The sequence below is a fragment of the Pongo abelii genome, chromosome 6, assembly GCF_028885655.2.
Source record: "Pongo abelii isolate AG06213 chromosome 6, NHGRI_mPonAbe1-v2.0_pri, whole genome shotgun sequence".
In the NCBI taxonomy this organism is placed as follows: Eukaryota; Metazoa; Chordata; class Mammalia; order Primates; family Hominidae; genus Pongo; species Pongo abelii.
The window spans coordinates 97067993-97090817 of record NC_071991.2 but is presented as its reverse complement, the minus strand read 5'-3'; the positions used below and the strand labels follow the sequence as shown (position 1 = coordinate 97090817).

Sequence of the window (22825 nt, the reverse complement as noted above, 5' to 3'; positions counted from 1 at the left end):
TTTCCCCTCAATATATCACTTTAGAAGCATATATTCTGAGTTCTAAAAGCAATAATCTTCCACATAAAATTCAATACAAGAGTGATCTCCAACCACATTAGATCAAATTATGGCAAGATTCAAATAATATTCTAATCCAGGTCCTCATCTTATGTAGGAATCCATGGCATATGGTCATTTCAGCCTCTTCATGGACACCCACAATGATGGGAACTTCAGCCAACAGGGTGCTCACGAATTTTTGGAAAACTCTGTTAGAAAGCTTATGATTTAATGAAAGTAAAGCTGCTTCATCCTTTCAAATTTCTCATAGATTTATCACCATTTTATCCTGTGGGCTATCACAGGATAGTCAGAATTCCTTTTCTTACCTGATAGCTTTTCGCTATTTAAGGATAGCTTTCATTCTCTCACTTCTCCAAGTTAAGTCTTTCCACGGCGCTTCATAGAATATATCTATAATATGCAATAATCTTCCTTTATTTCTCTCTTGAACTTACTCTTTGCTAGTGTGACAGTTTGCCAACGTCCGCCTCAACAAGGAGTGCTCAGAATTGAACACAACATTTAAGATGTGGTGATCATTGCAAACTATAATAGGGCATCCCTTTGTGGAACTCCATTAAGTCCAATTTAACAACGCTTAACTTCTGCAGCCACTTTCCATGACAAATATCAAGCGTTTGGCCAACAAAACCATGGTCATTAGTTGTGTAGTAGACTTTTCGTACCCAAAGATCTTTACATTTATGTCTATTCCTATAAGGTGGTATTTTGACATCGAACATGTTAACATGAATCTCTGTATTTGAACCTTAGGTATCTTATCTTCAAAACTATCAAGTTACTCTATTTTCCTTCCTACCAAACTCATATCCCTTCAGTGTTAAATAGTATGGAGCTATGTTGACTTATAATAACCTATCTCAATTTATTACCTCTTAATACTCAAGAATCCCCAAGGAAAACATTTTCTTGTATGGCAATTTACATTTAAGAAACTTTGCCCAATACTTCTTTTTCTCTTGTTTATTTTAAAACAAGTTTTTTAGAGAATAATTTAACAGTGCGGTACATCTCCGTAAAAGCATATCTTAGTAGTTGATCATGATTAAGTGGCAAAATGCGGTAATGACATGCTCAATACCACCTTTGAGTCAGGAAAAACAGTGTAACACCGACGACAACAACAAACCCTTATGCTAATATGCCTGTGACGCAAATATCCATACACACTGCACACGAATTGTGCAGTGAGCTAAAAAAGAAAAAAGAGAAGAAAAAAAGCTACTACTTTATTCTACTTAAAGTTGTCCTCTATTCAAACTTTTATCTCACTGTTGTCTCCTTCTGCACCATAATATTCTTTCAAGCAAAGACAGGGAGTTCTGGATGATTCCAATCTCCCCAAATCTACATCACAGCCTCCAATTGAGGTTCATTTAAGTCAGGTTGGAGCTGAGGGAGCCTGGGCTGGAACCGGCCAGGGTTTCATCCAGCTCCTCCCCCAAAACACGCCCCCCAAATCGGAGCCAGATGAGAGCCCAACTACAGAGGACTTCCATTCAATGAGGGCAACCCCTGAGTAAAGTCCGTGCCGACAACCATTCATCTCCTCCGACCCCCGCCCAGCACTAGACTGCGCTCCTAGCACCGCGCCTTCTTCCGGAGCCTCCTCCCCCGGGCTGGCTAGGGGTGAGCGCAGGGGTTAGTCAGTGCGCACGTGATGCGCGATGCCCACATGACACGACCGTGGGCGGGGGAGGGGGACACGGAGTGAAGAAGGGGAAAAGTTACAGAAGACCCGTCAAAGCGCCCAAAGCAATTTGTCCTTTCTTTTCTTCGCCAGCAGTGGCTCACGGATCCCTAAGGGATAGCTGGGGACCCAGGCGCCCCCAGCCCAGCCCCAGAAACGCTGGACGCAGTTCTCCGCTCACCCCACCACCTTCTCTTCCCAGACCCGCTGGTGATGCCGCTGCACCCTAAAGTTGCTCCTTCCGTCTTTCCCTTCCTTCCTCCCATTCTTTCTTTCTTTCCTTCCTTCCTTCCTTCCTTCCCCAAAAGCTCTTCATCCGCTTCGGGTGATGCCACTGACGCACATTCAATTTGCCCCAGGAGCTCTGAGGAGGTCAGACCAGGCCGAGCACCTTCCAAAGGGGAGGGTCTAACTGAGCAAACAAAGTTGCACGCCACACCGCAACCTGCCCCTCCCCTCCCTTTAGACCCCAAGTCGAATCCCCGGCGAAACTCACTTGCACTGCGGGTGCCCTCTGGCCCCCACCCCATCATCGCGCAACACACCCCCTTCAACATGCGCGCCCACCCTTTCATTGCCCAGCGCCCCGAGCGGTCCCACCGCCCGGCAAAACACTGAGCAAGCCGCTGCGCTCACCTTGCTTGACGCACTTGAGCCGGAGGGGGTCCTTGCAGTGTTTGATCACGGCCAGCACGTCCCTGATGGTGAGCCCCGCCACGGGGGTCTCGTTCACCTCCAGCAGCAGCTCCTCCGACACCAACTTGCTGCCGCTCTCATAGGCCACCTTGCCGGGCTTCACCTCCCCCAGGTAGGGGAACTGTCCATTCTCGGCGCCCCCCTTCAGTTCAAAGCCCAGCTGGCCCTCCGGGTTCCTGCCAATGACACTCTCATGGACTTTGCTAGTCCAGTGGCTTTTCTTTTTCAAGCTTTTGGACATGGCAGTGGGGTGAGTCGCCTCAGTTCCTGGGCTCCTTGGGGTTAGGGGGGCTGGTGGTGAGAGAATGAGGATGGAGGAGCAAGGGGGCCCAGGGGGAAGAACAGCAGACTTTGCCTTCGCCCCCCTCTATTCGGTGCTTTCCCTCTTCTTTGGATGGAGTGTGGACGAGGAAGGGGGAGGATGAGAGGGACGGCTGGGCAGAGGTAGGAGAGCTTGGGTGAGGTTGTGCTGTCCCTTGAATGACACTCAAGGCTGTGGCCCCGCAGCAGAGGAAGCAGTGGTGGTGGCGTCGGCGGCGGCGGCGGCGGCAGCCGGAGCGAGCAGTAGCCGAGCTGGTGAGCGGGTGCGGTGGGGGTGGGGAAGGAGGGTAGGGATGCCGGGGGCCACTCCTGCGTGGTGCGAGTGGGAACGCGTGCGCGCGCCTGGGTGTGTGTTGTTAGCTGATATCCATGGCAGCTGCAGTGGCAGGGTGCGTGTGCGTGTGTGTGTGTGTGTGTACTAGTTGTACTGTACTGGCAGAGGGGAGGAGGCAGGGGAGGAGGGGCGCGCGCGCCGGGTGGGGAGCCACGGAGGGCTTCGCCGCTGCCTCCCTCCCTCCGCAGCTTGACCCGGTAGTGAAGGCAGAGAGAGAGGCAGGCTGGGTCCGCCTGGCAGCCTACGGGAGGAGGCGGGAGCCGGGAAGGAGGGGAGCCGAGGCCCGGCGTGGGGAGGCCGGCAGGAAGGGCCTCGAGACCAGTGCGGACCTTTCTTCAGCCTCTGTGCGGCCGAGCCGCGCGCCAGGCTGCTGTGCGAGGAGGACGCGCTGACTTCCTCCGACATGGGCTCTGATAGAGCAGAAATAGCGGGACCTGGACTTGTGGCGCGCCTGGTGCCTGGTGCCACATCTCGGGCTCTGCGAGCCTCCTGGCGCGGGATCCTGCCGTGAGAAGGAGTTGGGGCGGGGGACCTGGCGGGGCATTGCGGGAGAAGGCCTGGGAGCCCTGGGAGCCTTGTGGCTTGGGGGAGTTCACTGTGTAGAGAGGTTTCATGTCTTCATCTATACAGTCACTTATTTGTCTCAAAGTTCTCGAAATTCCCTCTTAGAGAAGAAGAAAGTTAGAGAACTGGAGGCTGCGTACCCTGATTGCGCAGAAGGGAAGCAGCCTCGCATTCCGCGGGGCAGGCCCCCGCCCGCGCGTCCCACCAGTAGGGAAATTTAGCGGAGGGCTGCGGTTGTCTGGTGAAAGGCTATCCAAGGATAAGGGGCTTCACTTTTCCCAAGTAGGGGAAAGAGAAGGGGTCTACAGGGCTAGGGGTGCAGGGAGCGGATGCAGTGAGCAGCCTCCGCAGAGAAATTGACAATTTAACCAGGGACCTGCGGCAGAGAGAAGGCGGAGACACTCCCTTGCCCAGGAAAGCCGCCAGAGTCCGGCTTGTACCTGGGGAAGAATCCTTAAGACGATCTGGCCGAACACTTCTTTGCTCACAGAGAAAGGGGAGAAGACTCCCGAGGGTGAAAATGGTACAGTTGGAGCTGGAACTCAGCTCGCTGACCCCAAGCAGTGTTCCCTTCTTTTCGCCGGGTTTGCATCCAAGAGAGGGGAGGACAGGGGCAAAAGGATGCAGGGAGGCTGCTGATTTCCACTGGAGAGCTAATTTCCTGTGAGATATTAACCGTGATTTAAGAAAAAAATTCCTGTAACTGGTAAATGAATTTCATTTGCTTAACTTTTAAATGATATGTTTCAGACAAAAAAAAAAGTTGTACACCCACTTATCTCTTTAAAGCAGAGGATGAAAAGCATTGAATAGGTAGGATTCTTAATGTCTGAGATGAAGGTGATGTAGGAGGCAAACAATACGGTTAAAAATGTTGAGTCGACCCAAACAGAAAGACCAGGTTTCAATCCAGACTCTGCGGCTTACTGAGAATATGATCTTGAGTAAACTGCTTGACCTTCCTGAGCCTCAGCTTTCTTACTTGTTAAATGGACTTTAACAATATCTGTTAGGACTGTGGTGAGGATGAAATCAGGGAAATCAGTCACAGCAGTGCTCTCCTGGCACAGGTGAGTAGGAGTTCAAAATGATAATTCCCTCCTCTTTCCCTCTTAGGTATAACTTACTACTTGGGGATGAGGGGGATCAAATGTAGTCAGAACTGGAAGAGATCTTAAAGAAAGATGATTTGTTTAACCTTGTGTCTTTTTTTCACTTGAGAAAACAGATCCTCTGTAAGTTGTCTGCACTAGTTGAAGCTTATTCAGTGAGCCAGGGGCAGTGCCAGGATCTGAAGCCAGAGCTGCAGGCAATGGCCAGGAGTAGGCAAGACTTGATAGCAAAGCCTAATCTCACCCAGAGAAGTTGAGTGTTAGCATTATGAGGCATAGTTCTAAATGGAAACTCATCATGAGAACCTATTGTAAAACCGAATGACAAGCTACCATTCATGGAATATACTAATATTTATTAGGTTCTAACTACATGCAAGATGTTGTTCTATAGGCTTTACACATAATACTTCATTTCTTCTGACATTTTGATAAAATAGGTACTGTTATCTCCTTTTACAGGTAAGGAAACTGAGGTATACAAGGATGAACTTTTGCAAGGCTACAAATCTAGTTAATGGTGAAGCTAACATTCAGACCCAAGTGGTTCAGCTCTAGACTTTGTCTCAGTTTCTGAATTGAACTCTCTGTGCACTTACCATGTGTCATACCAGCTCTCAGTACATAGTGTCCCAAAAGATTGGGCCTGCTCTTTCTTTCAGAGACAATTAGGAAAAAAGTAAACAAATGGAGCAGGATTTGGGCATAACAGCATGCTCCTCCCATCCCCCAAATCCCAGGAGTGTCACTGAGGTCAGTGCCAGTTAACTTAGTGCTCTTCAACTTCACAGCTACCCTTCTTTGCCCTAAATTGTGACATTAGAGCTGAAATCTGTAAACGTCTTTATGGTCAGTTGGCACAATGTTTAGCTTTGTCAATAGAAGGTGCTAGGGGAACACTGCAGAAAGAAAGGGGCTCCTTTTCTTGGTTCCAGTGCTTTCCTGCTTGCTCCTATGGTATGGTGGCCAGTGAGTGACTTTCTGACCAGTGGTGTGCAAGAAGGCCATGTTACATAATCTTCAGTAAATTTGGCCAGTTCCCTAGTATGTGTCTTTCTATGGAGTACCACTGGCATGTCAGTGGAATGGCTTCCTAGCAAGTTTTACTGAAAACACAGCTGATGGTTTCCTCAGCAGCCCAGTGTGTGACACCTTAAATTTCTGGATCATTAAGTGGACCACAGCCATATTATTTCCAATGAGCGCCTACTCTCAGGCTTAGTAGGGTGGAGGGTGGGTAGGGGGAAGTTCTCAGTTATTCCCTCCTTGGGTACTCCCCTAGAGCCTGAGAGATAGTGGCTGTTCCCAATAACCATGATTACTGTATTCTTTAGTGGGCTTTTTTCCTGTCCTAATAGTCAACACCCTTTGACTGGATCTTAACTGATAAAAGTGGAACCCTGAGGAAAGCACTATCCTTGGAGTCAGAAATTGGGATCAGACTATTTTTTTCTTTGTATTATGGTATTCCTCATATTCGCTTTATTTCTCCACTGCCTTTACCCTTTTTGGATTTGATGCTATGTCAAGAAAAAATTATTTTATCACTGAGCACTCTGAGTGTAGAGCAGAATGCTAAATATTGCATGCTATTCCAGAAGAAAAATAGTTTAGGAATCCTAAAAGCCAAAGAAAGAAAGATATGAATGCATTCAGTTCTTAGAACTGAATCTATCTATGAGATAGATGCTTGTGACAGACATGGTCTCCACCCAGATCTCCTAGGATCCCTTTGGTTGAATCCGAGTATCCTTCCTCTAGCTTCTGTGTTCTTTTGCTTCTCACAGCCTGCCCCAAGACTCTCTTTGGAGGAATGCCCAAACACTACTAGACTCACTTTGTCTACTGGCATAGAGAGCCAGACAGAACCACCTGCAAGTTTACTTCTTTCCCAGGATACCCTTTGCCAAGGACTTTCCTATAGAGTACAAAAGACCAGCCGTCTTGCCTCTAGTAGCAAGAAAACCTGAGGTGTAATTTACACCCTGAGGCTCCCCTGTAGAATTATATTGATGATAAGATTTTGCCTAAAACCACCTTCTTCACTATCTTGCTTACTGTGGTGCCTGAGGAGTTTTTCCTGGTAGCATTTCTATAATAAATCACTTGCAGACAATCTTCATCTCAGGGTTTGATCCTGGGGATCCTGACTTAAGACATTGCTATTCTTTTTTTTTTCTTTCACAGATGAGGAAACTGAGGATCAGGGCTTTTAAATTGCCCCAAATCACACTACTAATAAGAGATAGAGTTGTGGTACCTTTTTTAGAGGGACCATTATTCTGCTGACTACAGTACTGTAGAGCATAAAGTTTCTTATCCACACTGTTTCTTAGTTCAGTCTGTCAGTATCACTACTCCACGATTATTGTGTTTGTTTTTCTTTCTCCCTGTCTTTTACCTCAAAAATCTCTACTGTGATGCCAGAGAGACCTTTCTGAAACCTCTCCTTTTTTTCTGTGTTTAAAACCCCTCAGTGCCGCCCATGAAATACACAGCAAAGTCCAAACTCCTTATCTTGCTTGGATCCTCCTTTCCATCCTTTTTAACTGTTCAGCCATATTTCTCCATGTACTTCTGAGATTGGAACCCAGGGCAACAAAGCTAATGTGGGTTCTCCAAGATTAACACAAGTGAAAGGAGGCCCCTTTATGTCATCTATTCTAGGTCCCTTGGAATATAATTAAAAACAGCAATTTCAACATTGAAATGTAATGATGTTCAGATAAGGGCAGTAAGGTACAGTGACTTGAGCCAATCTCCCACCATGTCTGGGGACTGGAACAGCTGAGCCAGGGGTCCTACCTAAGGGTCAGGCCTGTGTCTTCACTTCTCCTTTCAACCCTTTACTTCTTCCAGAGTTGAACGGCTTACTTTCCTTCACTCACTAGGCCATTTCATGGTTTGTGTTTGCCTGAAATACAACTCTTTCCCTGCCTGGTCTACACCCGCTCACTCTCAAAGAAATACCTCTGGGCCCACTTTCTTTCTTGGAAGCATTTTATGACTCTTATTTCTGTTACCAACACAGCTTTTATTTGTGTCTCCATGTATCCTTTGAAGAAACACAACTTTCCAGGTTCTATGTTTTATTTGCATTCTTAGTGTCTGGCACATTGTCTGACACAGTGTAAAAGCTGGGTAGAATTTTGCCTGATAGCAGATGTGCCTAAAGTGAGGGTGTCCAAAATTTCATTAAATGACCACTGCTTTAATATGAATTCTTGGCTAAGGCAGGAGAATTGCTTGAACCCGGGAGGCAGAGGTTGCAGTGAGCCGAGATCACACCACTGCACTCCAGCCTGGTGACAGAGGGAGACTCCATCTCAAAAAAAAAAAAAGAATATATATATGAATTCTTACTGACAGTATTAAACGATTATCTCTTTACACTCATAGTAATGTCTTACAATAACAGAATGCAGGAGAGCACATATCAATGAAGAAAAGACAAAATGTATTTATCCATGAAGCTGAGGTTAAGAAACCAGTGTCTTCAAGAGCCGGGGACAGCACTGGGTCTGTGCAGAGTTGAGAGATGGTGATGACATGGTGAGACACAAACTCAATCTATTTCATAGTTTGTCTGTGGCCATTCCTATTAATAAACTTCCTTTCACAACTGTTTCAATATTCACACAAAAATGTTAACCCAATCTGCAGTTATACCCCTTGAATGTAAAATAAAAAACAAAAGCCAATAATAAAAAACAAAAGCCAAAAATAAAAAACCCAATCTGCAGTTATACCCCTTGAATGTAAAATAAAAAACAAAAGCCCACAAAAATATGAATCCACACTTAAAAGGTGGATTTATTTAGCACAGTACGGAGTTTCTTAGACTTCTCTATCACTGTCTCTAACAATGACATACTCACCTAACCCCACCAAGAGCAATTTTATTTCGTCTCTAGTTTTCATCTAAAGATTCATGTGGATTTTAGATTCTACTCTTTTGTAGGTTCATATTTGTACTATTATAAAATGTGACTCTCTCTCCAAACTTTGCCTAAATTATGGAATGATTTTTCATGTTTATCCAGTGGTTTCCAGCATTTCTGGCCCAGTCTGGGATTCTACTCCTTTGTAGGTTCATAATTGTACTATTATAAAATGTGACTCTCTCTCCAAACTTTGCCTAAATTACGGAATGATTTTTCATGTTTATGCAGTGGTTTCCAGCATTCCTGGCCCAGTCCAGGGACACTGTGGGTGTGCCCAGCTTAAGTCCAGTAACTGGAAATACAAGCCCAAGTTCTGGAGAGTTTGAGCTGCAGAGATATATATGGGGACACTTTGAACCTTGACTCATTGGCCATAACCAGCAGAGTGGAAAATACAAGAAGAGAAAAAAACATTGAACTGCGATTTTATAACACCCTTTACTAGGCAGAGAGAAGAGGAAAGACCAGGAAAGAAAACTGTATTACAATGTGAAAACTTAATGTTGAGAAATTCAGGCATCTTGGGGTTAGTGGGGAGAAGTTTTAGGGGCTTAGACTCTTCAAAACACATGTACAGAAATGCATATTTCATCTGATATCTTATCAAATGACATTTATAGTGCTAATCTTTACCTCAAGACTTCACATCTTTTGGTGATGGCATCTTTTAGGTTTATAGCAGTTAAGTTTGCATGAAAGCACCAGGGCTGTTTCATTTCAGTCAAGAATTAATGTTCATTGATTGTGCTTCTGCATTTCATGTAACTATTGTAGAATTTGTTTTAGTTTTATGAGGGAATAATTGGTCCAACTTCTATATAACTCAGGAATTTACTCTCAAACAACACTGTCAATTAGTTACTTATCTCTCTGGAAATGATCTGGGAACATGGAGAGGAAAGGGAGGAAGAGGCAAAATCTGACCACTTAAATCTAAGCATATTAGATCGTTTTATGCTAGAAAGTCCTGAATGATGTGACTTTCGTTCTTGTAAAACACCTCTTTGCATAGATTCATGGCCCAAACAGTATATAAACAGTGGAGAAGGAACTGCATTTGCAAATAGTTCAAATCATTGCTCCATCTTAACTATGCAGTTCACAAAGTGTGAAGAAATTTGATCATCTCAAAAAAGATAATGTGAAAAAATATGTTTTGTTCTGTGACTTTAAAGTCTTGCAATATTTTACATAAATGATAATGGGTGCTTTAATAAGAACCCTTGATACTTTTGTTATTGTATTCAATATATGCATATAATACAACAGGAAGATATTGTGTTGGATTTGGAAATGTATTCTTTCTTATGCAATCTTATGCAGTCATACTGCTTGAATATCATTACCTGAATTTATCTTTCTTTTTTGTTGTTGTTGTTGTTTTGCACTGTACTTATTTGGTGCCTGTCAGTCTTTTATCAGCAGTTTATATTCTACTAAACTCAAAAAGACAATCTCATACCTTTTGTAATTGTAGGCATTCCTTAGTAGATTTTTAAATACACTTCAAAAATTCAAGTACTTTGATTTCATGCCATCAAGTAGCTGAATCTATCCCCCCCCCTCTTTTTAAATTTAAGTGAATAGTTCAATTTCTGTCACTTTCTACTTTGTGAATTGTAAATCTTTTAAAACTATCTTGCCATTTTTCATGCACTTACCCTTATAGAAAACTCTGTGAAACACTACTTATCTCACTTTTATGTTTTTAACTCCTTTTTTATATTACTATTCCTTCTGCTTTCTAAATGCACATATTAATTTGTTCTTTTTATTCTCTGTAGCTCTTTTCAGTATATGAATTCAGTTTCCCATCAATCCCCATACAATTAAAAAAAAGTTGAGTATTCTGTTATTTTAATATGATATCTAGTGCCCATATTCTAATTCTGCCTCTTATTTTTAAAGTAATTTTATTGTTGATTTAAAATGACAAAAGTTTCAATTCCCAGAAAGTGAAAGGAAACAAAGGAATAATATTATGGGCTTAATTTTTATCAGTGAACTTGTAGGGCAAGAAAAGATTTGGGGAAGGAAATGAACATATTATATTGCAAAATAGTAAGGAAAAATCAGATGTGTTTTCTAGTCTCTGGAAAAGCATGTTTCAAGAAATTCAATGAAAAGTTCATCGTGCTTGCTTAGATTGTTGAGAAGCAAAAATGCTGGTGAACATTTGGAAGCAATGAGAATGTAATTCTAATCATACTATTTTAATAGTGTTGCAAAACTCTCCAAACACTACTCTCTGTGGATGTCTTTCAGAATATGATGAATACTAGTGGTCTTATTCTGCCCTTTTCTCTCTACCACAATATATACATTGTATATTGCGTACACATATTTTCCAAATATTACATATAATTTCATGTAATTTATAGACCTATTAAGGCCCAACCATTTCTTGGATAGGGGATTCTTTGGAAGTCCAGCTTAAATAAAGCCCTTATAGAAAGCTTTTTTTAAATTTATACATAATCACCTAAAGTAACCTTATCTACTGAACTCTTAGTACATGCTACCGGAACCTTTTTTCACGTTTCTTCCTGGCTTGCATTACAACACTGTTGACATATCTCAGCCTCACTTCTAGGCTTCTTTGAGAGCATGACTCATGTTTGTATTCCTCACTGAGGTTGAATGAATAAGAGAAACTACAGTAGTAGGAAAAAAAAGTACATGTAGATATCAGTGAATATCTGGATCTATTATAATGGATCCATTATAGTAAGCACAAAATCAACTGACACCAGCAAAGTAAACCCCAAATTTTTAATGGTATTTTAATAGATCAAGAGGAGCAAGCAGATTTTTGAGACAGTTGTCTCCTACTTTCTCTGTCACGGGGAGTAATTTTAAAAGAAAAATGGAGGGTAAGTTTCTTTAAGAGAAAATTGTAGTTTACAACAGGTCATGGGATAATTAGAAATAATTTAATTGCTTTAGACGATTTTAATCTTTCAACTGCTTGCAATTAGATCCTAAGGCAATAAAAGAATAAGGAGGTTTGGAAAACCATTGTCTGTAATCTCTGAAGAAAAGTGGACATTAGGGGAGTCAGTTGAAAAGCAAAGCTATCACCATTTTCTAAAGAGGAAAAAGGTGAACCTCACAAACTGTAAACCAAAAAAAATAGGACATCGAGAGAAAGAATATGAAGCTAGCATAGGTTCACAAAGAATGAGTCAAATCAAACAACATGCATTTTTTATTTATAAAGCATGACTTGTTCGTTGTCAATTCATGTTAGCTTAATCATTAGGCATTAATGCCATCACTGCAATGCATATGTCAGCAATAAATAATCAAAGACCAGGCTTCCATCATTCTGTTTAATATCTTCAAGTAATGCTTAAGTTTGCAAATGCTCTTTTAACACATTCTCCATATGCAGCCTGCCCAGCACTGCACACAATAGACATGTTACTTCCCCCTCACGAGCACTCCTAATATTTCATGCGCTCATCCAATTGACTTCTCCCACTGGTGCCTCTTATTGAATTTGTAGAATCATACCTGCTCCTTTTTCAAAACTCTTCCGAGTTTTTTCTTAAATAATTCACTGACCCCAAAGTTGTCAGATATTGAAGACTACTCGCACAATTTCAATATTATAAATGTATAATGTAATCAAAATTTGTATAATGTACGATGTACTTTGGTAAATAAAAGTATGCTGTGAATAAATACATATGATACAATTCAAAATTTTACATAAATATGTGATAAAATTTAGCTCATATTCTTTTTTTTTTTTTTTCTTTGAGATGGAGTCTCACTCTGTCGCACCCAGGCTGGAGTGCAGCGGCACAATCCCAGCTCACTGCAACTTCTGCCTCCTAGGTTCAAATGATTCTCCTGCCTCAGCCTCCTGAGTAGCTGGGATTACAGGTGCCCACCACCATGCTCAGCTAATTTTTTTCCATTTTTGTTGTTGTTGTTTTTAGTAGAGATGGGGTTTCACCATGTTGGTCAGGCTGGTCTTGAACTCCTGACCTCAGATAATCCACCTGCCTCGGCCTCCCAAAGTGCTGGGATTACAGACATGAACCACCATGCCCGGCCTAGTTCATGTTCTTTAAGGACAATTATGAATATTTTTGTGCACAGTTAATTTTCATTAAGATATTGATCAATTAATAGCCATATATGTTCTATAAATTAATCCTATCTAGTCTCAATCTTAAATTGTTTGCATATACTAATCTAGTTTATTGTTTGCATATATTTTATAGTGTAGAGATTAGGCATTTTAATAAAATTTTAAAATTTCCGAGACATACTGTTAATGACTATGCTTCCTACTATAGGCCATAATTAATTTTTTTCTATTGTCAGCAATATTTTGGTAGGGATGATAAGGAAATAAGGAAATGTTTCCTTCATTTGTTATCAATAGGTGTTTGGGGATTTTAAAATGAAAATTGAAGAAGTAAAAGACATCATATATTTAGTTTGTTTGATTTCGTGGCTTCAAGAGTTCAATAATTTATTGAAATATTTTACAGACCAAAAGAACAACAGATATATTACATTTATAAGCCCCCACATATTTTAAAGGATAATGGTTTATATATGAAAATTCCATGAAGCTTACACTTCATTAGGAAAAGCTAAATAAAATAAGTTTACATTTCCTAGGACTAATGGAAATTTATTTCCCAGTCCTCTTCTCTGGAGACAAATGTAGGTCTCTCTTGAAAAGCAGAAAGATTTGCATATGAGGTATGATTTAGTGGGCTAGAAACATCTTTTCCACCCTTCCCAAAATGTTTCACTATGTTTTATCATACTATCTGATAATTTTGCACCAAAGTTTTCTTTCTGTGTTAAGAAAATGCAAATATCTCTGAATGGGTCTCTTTGCTTTAGTCATACTCATATGGCTACTACTGAACAAAATATGTTCATTACAGGATGAAGGGAATGTTGCCAGCCAGCAAATCCCTAGAGTCTGCACTACACCAAACGTTGCTTAGCAATTTCCACGATTTTCTCAGTCTAATTTGCAAGAATCAAGGAGATGTTTGTGTATGCTACATGAAGTTGTAAAATTGGTATTTATTGTATGTTTCTATATTGAAAGCTTTACAAACAAAGGAAATGGAAAGTTAACAGGTGGATATGATAGTGTGGCACTACTTTAGCTGGATGGTAAGGGAGAGCTTCTCTTAGGAAGTGTTTTAGGCCAGGACTTGAATAATGAACGGTATCTAGTTGTACAAAAATCTGGGGGAAAGACTTTTCAGGCCCAGGAGAAATGAAAATTCTTTTCATGCATACAAGAATGAAAGTGAAAATTACCTACTCTATGTCCTGAAGTGGGAAGTTGGCTTGCCAGAGAGTAGGTAATTTTCACTTTGATTCTTTTATGCCTTCAATTATACTACTTCTTATGTTAGTTCATAAGGGCTTCCACAGTTTGGTTCCTACTTAAAATTTAAAACTTCCCTAACCCATTCCCACCATATATTGTGCTAATCCATGCATTTGTGACTTTGCGTATGCTGTTTTCATTGTTTAATATTCTTCTCATGCATTCTTTCTTTCCTGATAACGAACTCATCTTTGAAACTCCCCTTCAAGCATCCTCTCCTTTAGGAGGCCGCTTCTCACTGTCTCCTGCCTACCACTCATTGAATTGTTCAGTTTTTAAGCTGCCATTGTCTTGTGCATTTGACACATTGCTTTGCAATTACTGATTTACATGTCTGCTTTTATCACTGGTGAGGTTCTTTAGGAGAGAGACATTATTAATTCATCTCTGGGCACATATGTTCCAACATATTAGAAGTACTACAGAGTGCTATTACTATGTAGTATGTAGTATTAGTAGTAGTTACTCACAAATCATTTTTAAATAAGGGATTATAATATCTTTTTGTTATTATGATTTAACACAAGATAGAATTTATTTTCAGAAGTTTCCATGATATATTTGTTCTAGTTAAAATCCAATAGCCATTAGAATATTACCATTATTTAATGTAAAACAATAAAATATTAAATATGATCATTCATATTTAATGCAAACCGAACTCATGGAAATATTGTGTAAAGATCAAGTAATTTTTGACATACAATTTTAAACTCAGCTTTTCATATAGCATACCTTATGGTATATTTTCAGCCTATTTTTAAATATGTTGGCATTGAAAGCCAGTTACTAATTTGTTGAATTCATTATTTCTTTTTAAGTTATAGAAGTAGAATTATGTTTGAGACATTCATTGCATGACATTTACCAGAACTTGAGTTCTTAACATGGAACCTGAGAGCTTCTCCAATTCTTAAGTCCCTGGGAGAAATAGATTAGCTGGATGAGGAACTGAGAGGAAAAATGGTCAGAGATGTAGCAAGAGTTGGCAAGAAGGGACAATGATTTGCTTTCAAGGAGATTTTTTCATTGGTCTGTTTTCAGTGACAAACCCACTGCGATAATACATGTAAAGTGAAAACATTCAGGAAGTTCCCTTAGAAACATTTTTCTGGCAGTTTCTAATTCTACAACATTGTATAAGTGAAATACCATAGTTACTGTCATAGTAAATTGAGCCAAGAGAAACAAGGGAACAGGAGAAGAAAAGAATTAAAGAGAGTTTTGTCTTTCAGTCTTCACTATTTTTCTTCTTGCTTTTGCCAGTCATTCAAGTTTATATAATTTCTTTGGAGAGGCTTCTACTATGCAGGTCTTCCTTAAAGTCATTGGTATTACCGGGCATGATATGTGAGCCTTTAATATCAGTCCCATTATCTCTTTATTTTTAAAGTTTATATCAGTACAGAGTCCTAGATTCTTAATTAATTTAATAGATTAGACTTTACTGCTAACATTCTTTATTCTGATGCTCAAATTTTCCAAAATTTGGCCAGCAGGGTTCCTTAAAGCTGGTTACCTTGCTCTTTCAACATGTCCCTTTGATTCGTTTTATTTATTTATTTATTTATTTATTTATTTATTTATTTAGAGACTGAGTCTTGCTCTGTCTCCCAGGCTGGAGTGCAATGGCACAATCTTAGCTCACTGCAACCTTTGTCTCCCAGGTTCAAGCAATTCTCCCTCAGCCTCCCAAGGAACTGGGACTACAGGCATGTGCAACCATGTCTGGCTAATTTTTTTTGTATTTTTAGTAGAGACAGGGTTTCACCATGTTGGTCAGGCTGGTCTTGATCTCCTGACCTCAAATGATCCGTCACCTGGGCCTCCCAAAGTGCTGGGATTACAGGCGTGAGCTGCCACACCCAGCCGTCCCTCTCATTCTTTAAGTACTTCCATGTTTTCTAATGTACCAGATGTTCCATATTATTTTGTTATTTGTCTTCCCCAGCTCTGAAATCTGCCTTTCCTTCAAGGAGCCTTGGTTCTTTCTAGTGACAAATTATATTTAGAAACCAAGATCTGGGTATTTGACTTGTATATTGCTATTAGTTGGCCATTGTTTCTAGTCTCTTTCAGTAGACAGAGCTAAGAAATGTAAAAAGAAATATTTGAATGTATGTATATGTAATATATTAAGTACATTTAAACATATTAAATTCATGAGTTCATACTAATACTTTCAATAAGCCACAATTCCCTTTTCATGTTTTCGAAGGAAAAATATCCATTGTCTATATACAGTGGACATAGATAGTAATAATACTGATCTTGAAAAGAGCAATCTTAAATAGATCCCATTAATAGTTAAAGATAACATATCTTAGAATTCTAGATATTAAAGAGAGAGATTATCTAGAGCTGTGATCTAGCTATTTTATAGATCTTTGCTGTGCTGTTTTGGATTTGTGTTAGAGTAGAACAATCAGATGACAAACGCTCATCCCACATGGAAAAATCAAAGCATTCATTACAGAGAGAATTTTGAAATAAATGCATATATAAAAAATATATATGCATATATAATGCATATGTATATGCATATAAAATATATATATAAAATGGGGGTTATAAACAATGAAGGAAATAGTGATACTATATATGTGGGAACAATACTAGTATCCTCCCTTTGGATGAATACAGTAGCTACAGATGCAATTCTGGGGACTCTGTTTAGCAATAGCTTAACTATTGCTTGGCTACAAGCATGGATAACTTGTTCAAAGATAATGAGGAGTTGTAAATATTTAAATAAACAGGATTTGCAACATAAAAATCTTTGTGACTACGTGTCTGAATTCTTAGAGTTTCCTCCCAGCAAGGCATTGGATGTGGCAGACTTTTCTGTAATGGTCCACCTCGCCCTATTTCATGAAAAGCCAGAGCTTCTCTACTTAGTTTGCTAACCCCAAATATATAAATTCAATAGAAGTACTAGCCTGTTTTTACTGGTTTATTTGCTTTATCTAAAAAAAAAAAAAGGCATAGTTTAAAGTCTGTTTTTGATAGCGTAACAAAACAAAGATTCTCATTTTAATAATGCATCACATATACACTTGGTAACTATTGCATAGTAGTAATTTAATAACTTGAAAAAATATATTTATGCATGTATGTGTATATGTTCATATATATGTTATTTTTAATTTCAGAAGTAAAAATAATATTGGAAGAGGCCACAGTTATTATAAAAATAATTTGACCAGTATTGGACAATGCAAATAACAATTATTTAGAAGTTTCTGTGCAACAGATGCCATATATGTTACATTTTATTTGATCATCAAAACAAAATTGTCATAGATATTATTATCCCCATTTCATAGAAGAAGCTGAGATTACATAATTTGTTCAACTTGACCAACTTCTTATAACTAATACATAGTAGAGATAAGGTTGAAACCTTGTTAGGTTTGACTCCAGATCCCAACCTCTTCTGAGTGCATCATAAAAGGCTTTGGTCTGCCTGTGGCCAGTAACAACTTTTACTAAATTGATTCTTTGCTTTTCATCTGTTAAAGGAAGTTATTCACCTATTTTGATGATCCCCAATGTCTTTAACATCAATAAGTGAGTCCACCACACATGATAGTTTTTAATGTTTTGTTTCCATGATTACAAGATTAAAAAACTATTAATAGTGATACTTTTAATTTTGATTTTATTAATTAAAACACATCTGTCTACATCTGAAGAATAGCACTTGTGACAACAGCATAGACGGCTTCATTTTGAGGAGTAAATTAAAATTGAACATGAACCAAAGATACATAGAGAAGGTGTGGAGCACACAAATGTGATTGAAAGCTGGCGTGGAGTCAACTTAAATTGACTTTTTCTCAAAGGGCCCCTAAAAGAGGGTAGAATCCCGACAGATAGAGTCTATGGAGAGATAGACTGCTGAGACCCATATTATGTTCAGTGAAGTGCAGGCAAGGAAGGGATCCTTAGCAAAATGGGGAGAGGAATGGATGGTCTGAAGAACCCTGAAGGAACTGAAACACTCTGCAAAGGAAAGAAGATCGAGTATCAGCGTTGACCCCTGCCAGACCCAGGCAGCAACAACGGCAGCTCACAAAGCACCAGGACAAACGCGCTTTCTTGTGCCCCTACGTGTCTTCCCTTCGCCGTCTTGAATCCTGGTGTCATCATAAACTGTGTAAGTTAACAATTGAGGAGGGGAAGAATGATAAATTGGGAAAATAGGAAAGTATCTGTCTAGGCCCTACTTTCATGCTGTAGGCCAGGCTGCTGTAGCATGGCAGATTAGGCAACTGCAGAAGCCTTAATTTTGAGTGAAAGTTGGAGTTTTTATTCTGCTCTGGCTGTACCTATCAGTTTCAAAACTGGAATAGTTTAAATGACTAAAGTACTAGGAAGATTTTATTACTTAATATAACTATGGAGAACTGACCAAGATTTTATCTAGGGGAAGGAGTATCACCCTACAGAGCAGATTTTAAGGGACATTTTGAGAGAAAACAGTTACTTAGTGATTTAATGTTGCTAATTCTGTTCTTTAGAATACCATCATGTATTTATATCCCTATATATCACATAACTAAAATATACATTTATCTGTACACGTGTGTATCATATGGAGCACATTTTCTTTTGCAGGGTTTCTTTGTTTTAAATGTCTATTTCGTTATTTTCTTGATTGAATTTCTGTGAATGCTTTTTTCCTCAATGCTTTAGCTGTAAGCAAATAAGGTAAGGACTTTATATGCAATATTCTACATGTTTTGTTTTATAATTAGAGAATATCTTATTTTATCTAAACCTCATGTATCACGTGACATATTTGATACCCTGTCATATATCATACTTGCATGCAAATGTTTATAAAACACAAATCATCTCAAATCAACAGGATCAAAATTATATTTGAAAAATGTACTCAATAATATGTATAAGATGAGATAAAATTAATTCTAATTGAATTCACACAGCATTTGAAATTGGATGTAAATCTGTAATACCAAGTTACATTACAAATGAATTATTATTATATTTGCATTCAGGAAATTGTACTGTGTTCACATCTGAGTATCACTTAAAAAGAACATTAGAACAGATACCCTATTTTCACTTTCTCTTCTCTTTTCCTGCTCCTTTTCTTCCTATTTTCAATAACCTAAGTGTCCTTGAAAAATCTCTCCATCTTAATTATCAATATGAAAGACTGATTCTGAGAAATGTAGAGAACCTAAGATTTGCATTTTAGTGGAATATAGAATATAATTAATAAATATTTTTATAAGTAAAATATTTAAGAGGTAACAATTTTAAGATCTTAAAAGTCTTCTATCAAATACTGAATTTTAGATGTTAAGGCTAGTAGAGCTATACAAAAAACAACAGCTTCTTGTATGAATGTTCCTCAGTTAGTTTAAAGATTTAGTGTTCTATTATCAGTATGTGGGCGTTAAAAAAACGAGTCATTTGAAACTGATAGAGATAATTAAGAAATTCTTAGATTTTGGGTATAGGTGCTGCAACTTAGAATTTAAGTGTCGCCCCAAAGAGATTAGTATTGGTCATAACATGGACTCTAAAGCCACCATTTAAATGAAGCATGTAAAAAAGAATATTCTAGTACACAAAAGTTATTAATGGCCTAGAATGACCTCCTTCTCACTCATATGATGCGAAGAATACAGTATATAAAAATGTTTGTTACAATGGCTATCCATAAAAAAAGAAAACCCTCCAAAACCGCAAAATTGAATAGGTATCCACAGTCAACTTTATCCTGAAAATTGCCTAGAAATACTGGTTGTGATTACACAGCATTCTGAGACCAATGAATCTTTAGCCAGTAATAATTTCCTACCCTAAAGCTATTCTCTACTTCCTCCTTAGTGACAGAGCTCCTTTCTGCTCAAATTTTATGCCAGATAAAATATTCACCTTCTCGGACTCCCTGGCACCAGGCATGGCCATGTAATGTAAGTGTAGGCAATGAGACTAGGTATGGACCCATTAGGGGTTTCTCAGAATGTTTTTGCTTTTCTAATATAGACAACCCTTTGTCTCTTTCTCTTTCTCCAGCCTACAGCACAGCTGATGAAAGAGAAGCCATCTTGCTGCTATTTGACAAGCAAGAAGATAAAAGCTTTCCTATAAAGATGATGGAGCAAAAAGATAGAAGGGGCCTAGACTCCCTACCTTCACACTTCCTGCTATGAAAGCATTGCTATTATAAGGTTAATCTGCAGAAACAGACTTCTATGTCATATGCTTAAATGCATCAAAATTCATACAATATCCATTAAATTGGTAAAAGTATCCATCTTAAAGGATTAATCTGAGGGACCCACAGACACTTAACACAATCAAATCTCAGAAAAAAAATCAGTTATTTCATTGTTATTTTGAGGCTGATCTTTTATGATCTTTTAGTTATCAAACTGTTAAATACATTTTAACTTTCAAATTTTATGAATAAAGGAGATGAATCCTGTTATTTTCTCAGTGTGAGTGTGATGATGTATGTCATGTGTGCCTATGTATGCACACACATGTACTCAAGGAGCCTGAAGGGGACCATGACTTTCTGGGCACTCAATGCTACTTATCTCTAACTCCTCCTTTAAATCTCCCCATTCTAAGTCTACTTCCTTAGGGAATAGGTACTAATATATCCCATTAAACATGATTTAAGGATGTATTTATTTTAAACTTGTCATCACTGGTGGTTGGAGTGTGTATGTGTGTGTGTGTGTGTGTGTGTGTGAATTCTGATTCATCTATTTTATCTGATGGTAAGATACCCTGTTGAAGAGATATTTCTTTGTGGAGCCAAACAATGAGCTTCTTTCTCACTCTTGGACTTCTGCTCTAGCTGTCAGCCACTCTGAATATAGAGAACAATTAATAGCCAGTGATCTTTAATTTGGGAGGGAGAGTAATATAACCATTTCACATATTAGTAATTTAAGTCCTAAAGTGACATTTTTGTACAAAGTCAATGCAGATGCTGCCTGCCTTGATAACAAAAATGGTCACTTTAAACATTACGTAAGCCACCCCATCACATCCTCTCATTGAAATGAAGGAAGATGAAAAGTTACTAAGTCAAAACAATACTTGAAGGAAAACAACTTCTCAAAGTCTGGAAGCTGTTTCCATGGGAACTGGCTGGACCGACAAATAATTGGAGGCCTTTGCATGTATTGCCCCTCAAATGTGAGCAGCACTTGGGAGGAAGAAGGCTGAACAAGGCTGCATTTTTGACCCACTACCCATCCCTATTATAGAGACTTAGGGATTTTGCCAATCACAAATTCAAACAGCCATCCATTTCCTGAAACATAGTTTAATTTTAGTGGTAGCTAGGGACATTGCTTCCTTAGATTTTACTACCCTCTGTGTACTGATATCCATCAAACACACAGAAAATGTGATTCCTTGTAAAACAATATGAATAAAGAAGGATTGGGAATAATGTTACATGGAAACTTGCAATGTGACATCAACTGTAGGCAAGGACAGTACTTATAAGCAATGCTTGGGAGGTATATAAGATTCTCAAATACTGTTTCGGGGGGAAAAATTTAAAGACAAGACAATCTGAATGATCCAGAAATAAAGTATCATCCTAGAAGACAGAAGAAGGCAACAGATTAGGATTCCTTTTCACTATAGTCAAGCATACTTAAAGCTAGAAATTGTTCAGAAAGTTACATACATTAATCTGCCTTCTGCTTTAAGAATACAAGGGGGCTTCTGTCAACACTTAAGTAGGTAGTGAGAGATACCTACAGAAGCCTATGTCCCTTTTTTTTCATTTCAACTTTTAGTTACAGGGGTTACACATGTAGATTTGTTACATGGGAATATTATGTGATGCTGAGGTTTGGAGTATAGATCCCGTCATCCAGGTAGTAAGCATAGTACCCAACAGGTAGTTTTTTAACCCACTCACCATTCTCTCTACCCTCCAGTAGTCCACAGTGTCTGGTTGTTCCCATACTTATGTCCATGTTTTTAGCTCCCACTTACAAGTAGAAACATGAAGTATTTGTTTTTCTATTTCTGCATTAATTTATTTAGGATTATGACCTCCAGCTCCATCCACGTTGCTGCAAAAATATGATTTCATTCATTTTTGATGGATGCATAGTGTTCCATTGTGTATGTGTACTGCATTTCCTTTATCCAATCTACGATTGATGGGCACCTGGGTTGATTCCCTGTCTTTGCTATTGTGAATAGTGTAACAATGAACATACGAGTGCCTGTGTTTTTCTGGTAGAATGATTAATTTTCTTTTGGGTGTATACCCAGTGATGGGATTGCTGGATCAAATGGTAGCTCTGTTTTAAGTTCTTTGAGAAATCTCCAGAGTGTTTTCCACAGCAGCTGGACTAATTTATATTCCTCCAATTGTGTATAAGCATTCTCTTTTCGACCCAGCCTTGCCAGCATCTGTTGTTTTTTGACTTTTTAATAATAGCCATTCTGACTTGTGTGAGATGGTATCTCACTGTGGTTATGATTTCCATTTCTCTGATGATTAATGATGGTGAGCCTTTTTTCATCACTTGTATGTATTTGTTGGCCACTTGTATGTATTCTTTTGAGTAGTGTCTGTTCATGTCCTTTGCCCATTTTTTTTAATGGCGGTTATTTGGCTTTTGCTTGTTGATTTGTTGAAGTTCCCTACAGATTCTGGGTATTAGGCCTTTGTCAGATCCATAGTTTGCAAGTATCTTC

At 39.1% G+C, this 22825-nt stretch overlaps 1 protein-coding gene and 1 long non-coding RNA gene across 9 annotated transcripts in view; one reads left to right on the top strand and one right to left on the bottom strand.

Annotated features, from left to right (window-relative positions):
- The window catches only part of MAGI2 (membrane associated guanylate kinase, WW and PDZ domain containing 2), a 1490397-nt gene extending 1487350 nt beyond the window's left edge, over positions 1–3047 (bottom strand). For all 7 annotated transcript variants that reach the window (XM_054559585.2, XM_054559586.2, XM_063726096.1 and 4 more), the window contains exon 1: positions 2393–3047. In XM_054559585.2, the coding sequence (XP_054415560.1) occupies positions 2393–2693 (301 nt within the window). In that variant the 5' untranslated portion in view covers positions 2694–3047. The remainder of the gene's footprint in view (positions 1–2392) is intronic.
- Positions 3048–3313: 266 nt separating this feature from the next.
- On the top strand, positions 3314–20584 carry LOC129060437 (uncharacterized). Of its 2 annotated transcripts, XR_010140895.1 has the most exons (5): positions 3314–4377; positions 8183–8335; positions 8956–18263; positions 19970–20055; positions 20159–20584. It is a non-coding gene; the product is annotated as an uncharacterized LOC129060437 (long non-coding RNA). The 2 variants fall into 2 exon arrangements; XR_010140894.1 differs by having other exon boundaries at positions 8956–20055.
- Positions 20585–22825: the final 2241 nt, after the last annotated feature.